This window comes from Schistocerca cancellata, chromosome 1 (genome assembly GCF_023864275.1).
Source record: "Schistocerca cancellata isolate TAMUIC-IGC-003103 chromosome 1, iqSchCanc2.1, whole genome shotgun sequence".
Lineage (NCBI taxonomy): Eukaryota > Metazoa > Arthropoda > Insecta > Orthoptera > Acrididae > Schistocerca > Schistocerca cancellata.
This window is the reverse complement of record NC_064626.1, coordinates 437,139,024-437,151,131: the sequence shown is the minus strand read 5'-3', so window position 1 is coordinate 437,151,131 and position 12,108 is coordinate 437,139,024. Positions and strand designations below refer to the sequence as shown.

At 44.0% G+C, this 12,108-nt stretch overlaps 1 protein-coding gene across 1 annotated transcript in view; it reads left to right on the top strand.

The window, feature by feature from the left end:
- The window catches only part of LOC126181558 (uncharacterized), a 187,814-nt gene extending 178,982 nt beyond the window's left edge, over window positions 1-8,832 (top strand). Inside the window, exon 10 of the mRNA XM_049924784.1 lies at window positions 4,922-8,832. Within this exon, the coding sequence (XP_049780741.1) occupies window positions 4,922-5,285 (364 nt within the window). The 3' untranslated portion in view covers window positions 5,286-8,832. The remainder of the gene's footprint in view (window positions 1-4,921) is intronic.
- The last annotated feature ends 3,276 nt before the right edge of the window (window positions 8,833-12,108 follow it).

Here is a 12,108-nt window from a genome sequence, read left to right as displayed (position 1 = left end):
CTGCCATTCCAATAATTTACACGTTGTATTGAAGAAAAAGTTGTAAAATTGAGTCTTTTCAAGATGTTGTTTTAATTTAAGCCACGAAATAAAGGATCCATACATTCGTTTCGTTTTCATTAGTAATTACAAACATTTATGTGTCATAATTTACATACTTCGATGTCGTAATTACTTGAACACACACTATACGCTATACCTTAACAGTTTACAGGAAAGTGCACTAAGCACAGTGTCAGAAAAGTGTACTAACCCATTAACCTTTTTAGTCATGTGTAGCCTATATATGATTATGATTTTTCTTAGGGCTTAATCTCGATGTAGAAGGAATTTCGAATAATAGTGGACTTCGTATTTATTCCCCGTGAGGTAGTTCGTTTTATTTGATGATCGTTAAAAATGTTCTTTATCATACAATACACAAGTGAGCAATTGAACTGGTCCATTCGGCTATGCTGACGGAGCTGTGCCTATTAACCCCTAATAAAACGCCCCACCGTTTAGTACGGTGTGAGCTGACGCATCACAAAGTTAAGATCAGAAACGATATCCTGACAGGGAGAATGCCGCAGCGTTCCCATTTGCCAAATGAGAGAGTGGCTGGAGCATGTGATCACTCTCTCTCTCTCTCTCTCTCTCTCTCTCTCTCTCTCTCTCTCTCTCTCTCTCCATGGGGTGGCGCAGTGTTAAGCATAGTGACTGAAACCCCATCTGCCCTACCCAATCTAGGTGTTCCATGGTTTCGCTAAATCACTTCTCACTTTAACCTGGGTGACAGCCACACTGTGTGACCTCTCGTGGTACGGAATCATCATCTCGAGCGAGTAGCGCTGTACTTGGAAATACTGAGTCAACGCGTTTGCACATGACACGAGACTACACGTGACGAAACCTATTTCCCATCCAGACTTTGATCAGCATTAGCGAAGCTAATTTCTGTGATTATGCATTGACTTATACAGTAGCTTACATTATTACGTTTGACATGAAATATACATTGAAGACCAAAGAAACCTGTACACGTTCCCAATATTGTGTAACGCCCCCGCGAGCACGCAGAAGTGCCGAAACACGACGTGACATGGACTCGACTAATGTCTGAAGTAGTGCTGGAGGGAAATGACACCAGTAATCCTGCAGGGCTATGCACAAATCCGTAAGATTACGAGAGGATGGAGATCTCTTCTGAACCGCACGTAGTAAGGCCTCCCAGACCATAATGTTGATGTCTGGGGAGTTTGGTGGCCAGCGAAATTGTTTTAAACTCAGAAGAGAGTTCCTGTAGCCACTCTGTAGCAATTCTGGACGTTTGGGGGCGTCGCATTGTCCTGATGGAATTGCCCAAGTCCGTCGAAATGGACAGTGGACATGAATGGATGCAGCTGATCAGACAGGATGCTTACGTACGTGTCACCTGTCAGAGTATCTAGACGTATCAGGAGGGACTCCAACAACTGACGGCCCACACCATTACAGAACCTTCAACAGCTTGAACAGTCTCCTGCTTATGGATTATATGTATCTCAATACACTATAGTGCGATGTGCTGTAGCTAAAATTTGTTTGTTCCTTTCATTATTAGTCGACAGTATAAAACACCCAACAAACGAAATTGAAAAAAAATATGTACGGAACAAACGATTTCAATAAAAGTGTGTTAATAATTTATTTCGCTCAAAACGCATCGGCAAATTGAAAAAAAAGGAAGACCTAAAACTTTGATTACTTGGACTACATTTTATAATACTACGTTGAATATAGCGAAGAGCTAAAAAACTTTGATCTGTCTACTAGTGACGGCACACTTTCATTAGCCCACCATATGATGGGCCTCGCAGCGAGGAACATTTTCATTCGAATAGCTGATGATGGGTTTTGCAGTAACACCCACGGCACTCTTATATACCTCATTACATTACAGGCGTTGTAGCGAGGGCATTCATCATAGAGTGAGCTTCATAGTGAGGGCACATCTTCATATCACCATCATACGGCGGTCATCTTAGTATGACAATGTATTAGACTGGAATGTCGTATGATGGGCCTCATAGTGAGTGCACTCTTTCACTGGGCTATCACATGATGGGCTTCATAGTGATGGCAGACTTTCAGTGTACCATTATATTGTGAGAATCATTACGTGGACATTCTTTCATTGGGACATCATCTGATGGGCCTCTTAGTGAGTGATCTCTTCCGTGGGACCATAATATGATGGGCTTCGTAGCGACGGTACACTTTCATTGCACTATCATATTTTAGTCATCATAATGTGGTTACGGATTCATTGCACTATCATGTGACGAGACTGGAGTTTGGCATGTAGAGAAAACTGAAGGAGCGATCTACATTTAAACTGAAAGAATTTTATACAACCAAAACCGCATTAATTAATTAATATTTATTACTGACGGCCGGTTTCGACACCTAAAACTGTCATCTGATCTTCAAAAATTTTTTGCTTAGAACTCCTCACGGAACACGATTAATAAGCAAAACATTTTTCAAGATCAGAAGTTGACACCCCCAACTGTCGTAACTGATTATCAATAACAAAAATTCATTAATACGGTCTTAGCAGGGCACTCTTTCATGAACGATAATCTGACTGGCTTCATAGCAATGGCACACTTTCGTTGCACCATCATATGGCAGGCCTCATGGTGTGGTCATGCTTTCATTGGAACATCACCTCACTGGTCTCACAGTGAGGGGCAGCCTTTCGCTGGAAAATCTTATAATGGGTTTTGTAGTAAGAGCTCACTGTCAAATGGTTCAAATGGCTCTGAGCACTGTGGGACTTAACTTCCAAGGTCATCAGTCCCCTAGAACTTAGAACTACTTATACCTAACTAACCTAAGGACAGCACACACATCCAAGTCCGAGGCAGGATTCGAACCTGCGACCGTAGCAGTCGTGCGGTTCCAGACTGTAGCGCCTAGAGCCGCGCGGCCACCCCGGCCGGCAGCTCACTGTCATTGCACCATCATACCAAATTTTCCTGCATCAAACCAGTCTCAGGACTGAAGACCACAACAACAACAACAACAACAACAACAACAACCAAATTTTCATTGCACCTTCATATGATGGGCCCCCTTGAGTGGTTATGCTTTCATTGGAACTTCATTTGACGACCCCACTGTGCAGACGTCCTTTTATTAAAACAAGATATGATGGGCTTTATCGTGACGATATGGTTTCATAGGGACCGTCATGTTACGGGTTTCGTAACGGGCAGGCTGTTTGTTCCGAGGATCCAAATTCTGCGTCCTCGCTGCTAATCATAAACGAGTGGAAGATGGCCAAATGATCTGTCACCATAGGAATTTTGACAGCCAAGCAAACGATTAGTTGACGCGAGTTAACTTTAAATAAATATAATTAACTCAAGTTGTGCGGAAAAACTGCTAAACTGTTAACTTTTGGCAGACGCTGCTAGCGATGAGCAGAAGCCCGACACAGGCGTGCGACTGAGTACACTGAATGTTTGCGGTAGAGCTAACTATCAATAACTCGGTGTAACAATCGGCACTAAATTGCGTCACGAAAATAATGTCCACTGGATGTAATCTTGAACTACAAGACTTGTGCCCAGGTGACCGCCGCTTGTAACACAATCATGGCAGTCTTCATTCGTCGGGAGCCTGGAGGTTGTTCATCGGTGGCGATGTTCAGAGCGAAAGACTCTTCGAGGTGTCAGTTCTGGCAGTATCAATAGGCTGAACCGGCAGTGTCCAATCCGTAACCGGGCCAAAACGACCTCGTCCCGCCGAGAAGGGCGTGAAGAGGTCGTCCAAGCCGTGGGGAGAGGCTTCAAGGCCCGAAGCTTGTTTCCAGTAAGTGTAGACCAATCGGCATGCCACAGCGATAAAATGCGCTAACAAATGAGCCTGCTAAAATGATGAAAGTGAGCGCCCACTACAAGGCCCATCATGAGAATTTCCAATGAGACGTGTCCTGACTATGAGACCTATCACATGACGGTCCAATGAAAGAATGGCTACTCTACGAGGCGAAACGTATGATGAAGCAATGCATTGCACCCTCATACGAAGCCTGTCATATGGTGGTCAATAAAAAAGTGCTCTCACTACAAGACCCATCACATGCTATTCCTATGGAATCATGGCACCACTTAAACGATCGTCATATGCTGCTGCAATGAGAGCATGCCATCATTGTGACGATCCTAAATTGACAGGTCCAAAAAAGGCCTGGCGCCGTTCTGCCCATGTGGGCAATTGCTGACGGTACGCCACATTTTAACGTCGTGTCCGAATTTTAATACACTGCGCATTGATCTTGGCTTGCCATGTACTCTGGATGACATTTCAGCCGATGACCCAGGAGCAGCTGCTCGCGTTCTTCGTTTTATCCACTTGACAAACCTGTCTAAGGACATTTGATTATGTTGTTTTCTTTTAATCCCTTGCCTGTTAATGTACCTTTTATAGTGTTGTCCTTTTTAGTTGCTGTTTTAACTTTGTGCCTCGCAATGCATTCATAACTTAGTCTGGGCGCTAATAACCACTGTAGTTTTGTGCCCTAAAACCACAAAAAAAACTTTCATCATATGGTGGCCTCGTAGCGAATGGCCGTCTTGATAAGAGAGCACGAAGGCACATTCGTTTAGGTCTGTCCTATGACGGAGCTCGGCAATGAAGTGTTAAGGCAAATTCCAGGATGATTCTTTTGAAAAGTACATTGTTGATTAGTTTCAGATCATTCCCAAATACGAGCTTGTCGTTTGTCTGTAGATACCGTATCGTCCATGGGACATTAAACTGAAATCTTCCTTCCTTTTCTATCGTGCTGAATGTCTCTGTGGTGACGTCGTCTACGAGGCATAGAAAACTGATCGTAATTTGGCTAGGATCTGTGCAGCGTCCTACACTAAAGCTGCTGCTCTTGCGACAGGTGTCCGGAGCTGAACGCCTGCATCAGCGCGGCGCTGTGGTGCGACGGCGCGCGCCACTGCCCGTCCGGCTTCGACGAGGACGACGCCAACTGCGCGTACCAGCTGGCGGTGCCGGCGCTGTACGTGGCGATCGGCGCCGCGGCGCTGGCCGTCCTGCTGCTGCTGGTCAGCGTCACCGTCTGCGTCAAGCTGGCGCAGCGCCGCCGCGCCGCCGAGCGCGACAAGAAGGTGGCGGCTGCGGCGGCGGCGGCGGCCGCGGCGGCGGCGGCGGCGGGCAACGGCGCGCGCCAGCTGCAGCACAACGGCGACAGCAAGCGGTTCGCCGAGTCCCTCTTCCTCGACGCCAAGGACTCCCTGTGTTGACAAAACGTCGTTGCCATGGAGACAACCGTGTGACGCCCGACCGTCTCCAGGCAATGCTCGCCCCGCCACAAGAGGAAGGGCAGCCGCGCGCCGCGGGTGCGCTTCGCCGAGTCGCCGCCGACGCCACACTTGTTCCCCGCGGCCGAGCGGCAGGTGCTCTTCTACTGAACCCCAGGGCGTCGCCTCGCACATCTACGTACACATGTGTGTGTACAGTCCCTCACAAACAGCCAGTGACGTATCCCGAGACTGACATTTACCGAGTTTAGAGCGTACGCTACACCGTATTTACTTGCAAAATAGCACGACAGTGCGGTGTGTGTCGCGACTGCGCACGTCAGCTGTTTTACCGGACGAATGCTTACAGCTGACTGTGCAGCCTCTCTGTTATTCCATGAACGGACTTAAGAAACAGTTCTGCTTCCCGATACCGGTGGAATTGTGACACAACGAGTGTGTAAGAAGTGGCACGTGAGTCACTGTTCCTAGAAGAGTAATTCCCGTAATACGCGAAGAAAAAAATTCTCTGGTTGTATACGATGTGAACCCAAATTGCACCGGCAAAATTCCGGAGGTTGTTGAGGGATATTACGTGATTATTGCGGTATAAGGGACCCGACGTCTCCGGTGAATCGTAATTGTCTGTAAACTGAAAGGAGAGAGGTGATTCCCCTCTCTCTCTAACCAGCGACGTCACAAAGCTGCAGGCTCTTTCCCAATGTTATATCGGCCATTCCACAGCTCGCCTTTTGAATCAGTGGCTATGCACTGCTTTGACGTGCTCGAGGTGTTTATTGTCCACTAAATGTGCTAACTATGCTTGAAATATAGAAACTAGAAACGCAATGAGCGTAAAAAACGCGCGTCAACCGAATCTCCGTAAATCAACCTAGGCTACATTGCACTCCTCGACAGAAAAGTGGTTCCTTTTTTATTTATTTTTCATTTCAGTTCCGGCCCATACAACCATTTCCACAGTGGAAAATCGATACGAATGTGGTTACTGCGATTTTCGTGTCAGTAATGATAACACGAATGTGAGGACCACACAACGCTCAGTCCCCGAGTGGAAAAATTCTGCTACCCGGCCGGAATAACAAATTCTTAGTCATAGGCAGGGCGTTCTACCAGGAAATGCCACTTTTCCCACCGCAACTGCCGCTTGTTCTTCAGTTTACAGGCAAACTATACGCAGTAATTGCATTTTGTTTGATTGATTATTACCTTATATCCTTGTGTTTATACTGCAGAGAAAATTATACGCATAACGGTGCAAATGTCGTCGCTATGTCTACGAACAAACTTCTCCCATTCCCTCTCGGTACACGCTGTTGAAAACAGTAATGCCCACATTACTCTTCGCACTTGTTTTTATCGCGCGCTAGCTACACGTTTTTCTTCGTTTCCTCGAGCAGAAAAAATTGACTGCTTGGCTGGGACTCGAAGCCGAGCCTTTTTGGATAGCAATTCGTCGCGAATATCTTGCAGCTACCGAAGAGTACCACCTGTATGCTAACAGTGTTGCACACTAATGCGGGTAAGTTTTCTGGTGAAATTGGCCTACGTCCATCTCGCGTGTTGCTTCAAAGCGGTGAAAGAGCTGAACTGTTCCCACAGCAAAGGCAAGTCGGCAAGCATCAGAACACTTTTGCATCAGTACATATGCGTTTGTGTAACATGTCGTATATTATGGTGATTGTATGTCATAGGCTTCCGCATTATTGTGAAGGTACTGTCACAGAAACAAATGGAATTTGAGCAACAAATCAATCGTAATTACATTTTTACTGTCCGCCCCCGATAGCTGAGGTATCATATTTTGCCGGCACGGTCACTCAGCGTGTTCGGTCAGAGGGTTAGCTCCCCTGTGTAATAAAAAAAATAATTGAGTTAATGGATGAGCGATGAACTTGAACAAGCGTCATGGGACGTCCACCCCAAATAAATAGAACGAACAATCACGAACAAAATGAGAAAAGAAAGTGGTCAGCGTGACGAAATCCCATGCCAAGGGGTCCGATTTCGATTCCCTGCTGGTCCGGAGTTTTTCCCCGCTCAGGGACTGGATGTTGTGTTGTCTTCATCATCATCTCACCCAATCGATGCGCAAGACGCCGATGTGGTGTCAACTAAATAGACTTGCATCAGGCGACCGGACTACCCGACGGGAGGCCCTAGCCACACGAAATTTCATTTCATTTTTATATTTTCACTGTGTAGAAAGCCTCCGCAGGTCACTATTCAAGAAACCGGAAATTCAGAAAATGTCCCTGAACAACCTCGGAAATTCTGTTGGTGATCTTCGGACTTACAATGTATTGTGTGAAATGCTTGATCTCATTCGTTAAAAGGTACCAAAGTGAGATGGCCTGGAAACAAATAACACCACCAGTGGCAGCTGTATTTTGTGTATCGCCACGACGCTAGGCTCGGAAACCAATTGAAAATGACCATAGCCGCTGAAACGGGACGTGACATTTGAAAGTAAAATAGTAACTGCTGCTGTTACTTATTTCCAGTTATTATTACAGTTGCCGACAATGGACCACAATGTTCGATATGCTGGACCAAAGAAGATGAGGTGTGCACAGGAACCTCAAATTTTGGTACCTACTTCAGAAAGTTACTTGCTGTAGAAATGATTCTGGAGACACTACTTGTAAAAACTGAACGACGGCATAAAAACTAATTTCCAATAACGAATTTCAATGAGTCTCGAATGGTGCAAAAACTCCAGTTGCTAAACTATTAGAAGTTTCAGGTCATACGACTATGCTACATAAAGGATGTTGTGAAGAAATATTTAAAAATTTTTCGGCCGTGTGCTATTAGACATTAAATAAGGCATTTGAATAACTGGCGTTCATGTTCTACTAACAACCTCTGAGCACATTCCCTGCAATTCTTGAACTGTGTCCCTAGATCACTGTGCTCTTGACAATCGAGTATATTTTATTCCGAGTATAAACGTTGTACAAGATAACTGGATATGTGAAGTTGTTACATGACGTCAATTACAACATCAGATAACCTAGACAAAGAGTAAGTACAACGGAAGACGACTGACTTTATAAAATGATGAAGCTGAAGTACTACTCAGTACTTCTCAGTGGATGTCCTATAAAGAGCAAGTTGAAAGTAGTAAGAGTAAGACGTATTTTCATGGGAATGATACGTTATCTTTCTTGACTGAGATGTATTATTTATTTTCTGGTGCTATGCAACCCATATATATTACCTCGAAACATATTTGTGTAATGGAGGTGACTATTTCATCAGTGTTGGAACGTGGAAGGACTGAAGACGAAGCTTGGGTGAAATGAATGCGGTGCAGAATTCAAGGTCATCAAGACCAAAAGACTGCTGTTAACTTATTTTGTGTTCTAGGGGGGATCTGTAAATTGGTTTCTGTTATCTTTCCACTGACAACTCAATGTCGCTTGTGATGCTATGAGTGCATATTTTATACGGATGCGTTTTGTGAGACTGCAATGAAATGTGTTGAGTATTATTTCGTCTAAATAACATGAACAAATGTGAAAAATGTATGCCGATATATAAATAAAAAATAAGTTTGTGTAATCTGTGTTCAAATATATTTCTTAAGTTATATAAGACGACGCATTTCTTATAATTTATGATTTCTTACATTTACTAGGCCGCTATTTTAAGAATGAATAATCATATTGCCCCATATAATACACATCTCACACATTAATTGCTCCATCCAGTACATTTTCAACAGGCATTATTTCCATTATTCTTCTAAATCTAATGATCCAGACAGTGCCCTTAGGCAGCACTGGAACAATGAACAGGCAGTCAAGCGTTTCTACCTGTCGTTATTGGGATACAGACTGTTCTTTACTGATTTAAGTTGTTGGACAGTATACATTCAGAATACTTCGAAATACACTGAGGTAAGCCTTAATTTCTTATAACCTCTTATGGACTTATTTCTAATAGATTGTAACCTAAAATTTCACAAGTATATATCTACATCTACATTTATACTCCGCAAGCCACCCAACGGTGTGTGGCGGAGGGCACTTTACGTGCCACTGTCATTACCTCCCTTTCCTGTTCCAGTCGCGTATGGTTCGCGGGAAGAACGACTGTCTGAAAGCCTCCGTGCGCGCTCTAATCTCTCTAATTTTACATTCGTGATCTCTTCGGGAGGTATAAGTGGGGGAAAGCAATATATTCGATACCTCATCCAGAAACGCACCCTCTCGAAACCTGGCGAGCAAGCTACACCGCGATACAGAGCGCCTCTCTTGCAGAGTCTGCCACTTGAGTTTGTTAAACATCTCCGTAACGCTATCAGGGTTACCAAATAACCCTGTGACGAAACGCGCCGCTCTTCTTTGGATCTTCTCTGTCTCCTCCGTCAACCCGATCAGGTACGGATCCCACACTTATCAGCAATACTCAAGTATAGGTCGAACGAGTGTTTTGTAAACCACCTCCTTTGTTGATGGACTACATTTTCTAAGGACTCTCCCAACGAATCTTAACCTGGTACCCGCCTTACCAACAATTAATTTTATATGATCATTCCACTTCAAATCGTTCCGCACGCATACTCCCAGATATTTTACAGAAGTAACTGCTACCAGTGTTTGTTCCGCTATCATATAATCATACAGTAAAGGACCCTTCTTTCTATGTATTCGCAATACATTACATTTGTCTATGTTAAGGGTCAGTTGCCACTCCCTGCACCAAGTGCCTGTCCGCTGCAGATCTTCCTGCATTTCGCTACAATTTTCTAATGCTGCAATTTCTCTGTATACTACAGCATCATCCGCGAAAAGCCGCATGGAAATTCCGACACTATCTACTAGGTCATTTATATATATTGTGAAAAGCAATGGTCCCATAACACTCCCCTGTGGCACGCCAGAGGTTACTTTAACATCTGTAGACGTCTCTCCATTGATAACAACATGCTGTGTTCTGTTTGCTAAAAACTCTTCAATCCAGCCACACAGCTGGTCTGATATTCCGTAGGCTCTTACTTTGTTTATCAGGCGACAGTGCGGAACTGTATCGAACGCCTTCCGGAAGACAAGAAAAATAGCATCTACCTGGGAGCCTGTATCTAATATTTTCTGCGTCTCATGAACAAATAAAGCGAGTTGGGTCTCACACGATCGCTGTTTCCGGAATCCATGTTGATTCCTACATAGTAGATTCTGGGTTTCCAAAAACGACATGATACTCGAGCAAAAAACATGTTCTAAAATTCTACAACAGATCGACGTCAGAGATATAGGTCTATAGTTTTGCGCATCTGCTCGACGACCCTTCTTGAAGACTGGGACTACCTGTGCTCTTTTCCAATCATTTGGAACCTTCCGTTCCTCTAGAGACTTGCGGTACACGGCTGTTAGAAGGGGTGGCAAGTTCTTTCGCGTACTCTGTGTAGAATCGAATTGGTATCCCGTCAGGTCCAGTGGACTTTCCTCTGTTGAGTGATTCCAGTTACTTTTCTATTCCTTGGACACTTATTTCGATGTCAGCCATTTGTTCGTTTGTGCGAGGATTTAGAGAAGGAACTGCAGTGCGATCTTCCTCTGTGAAACAGCTTTGGAAAAAGGTGTTTAGTATTTCAGCTTTACGCGTGTCATCCTCTGTTTCAATGCCTTCATCATCCCGGAGTGTTTGGATATGCTGTTTCGAGCCACTTACTGATTTAACGTAAGACCAGAACTTCCTAGGATTTTCTGTCAAGTCGGTACATAGAATTTTACTTTCGAATTCACTGAACGCTTCACGCATAGCCCTCCTTACGCTAACTTTGACATCGTTTAGCTTCTGTTTGTCTGAGAGGTTTTGGCTGCGTTTAAACTTCGAGTGAAGCTCTCTTTGCTTTCGCAGTAGTTTCCTAACTTTGTTGTTGTACCACGGTGGGTTTTTCCCGTCCCTCACAGTTTTACTCGGCACCTACCTGTCTAAAACGCATTTTACGATTGCTTTGAACTTTTTCCATAAACACTCAACATTGTAAATGTCGGAACAGAAATTTTCGTTTTGATCTGTTAGAAAGTCTGAAATCTGCCTTCTATTACTCTTGCTAAACAGATAAACCTTCCTCCATTTTTTTTATATTCCTATTAACTTCCACATTCAGGGATGCTGCAACGGCCTTATGATCACTGATTCCCTGTTCTGCACATACAGAGTCGAAAAGTTCGGGTCTGTTTGTTATCAGTAGGTCCAAGATGTTATCTCCACGAGTCGGTTCTCTGTTTAATTGCTGGAGGTAATTTTCGGATAGTATAATGTCACTCGATGCTCTGTCCCTACCACCCGTCCTAAACATCTGAGTGTCCCAGTCTATATCTGGTAAATTGAAATCTCCACCTAAGACTATAACATGCTGAGAAAATTTATTTGAAATGTATTCCAAATTTTCTCTCTCAGTTGTTCTGCCACTAATGCTGCTGAGTCGGGACGTCAGTAAAAGAAGCCAATTATTAACCTATCTCGGTTGTTGAGTGTAACCTCCACTCACAATAATTCACAGGAACTATCCACTTCTACTTCACTACAGGATAAACTACTACTAACAGCGACGAACACTCCACCACCGGTTGCATGCAATCTATCCTTTCTAAACACCGTCTGCATATATATATGTGTTGCTCAAAAGTATTAAAGGAACATGACTTTGGTCGTCTCCCTTACTCCAATGAGCAATAATTGACGTATAGGTAAGTTACCATACTATGCCTTTATCTTTCACAAATTAAGTACACAATGGAACATCAGTACATCTTCGTTCAGTTATATAACAAGAACGGAAATGTCCAACAAG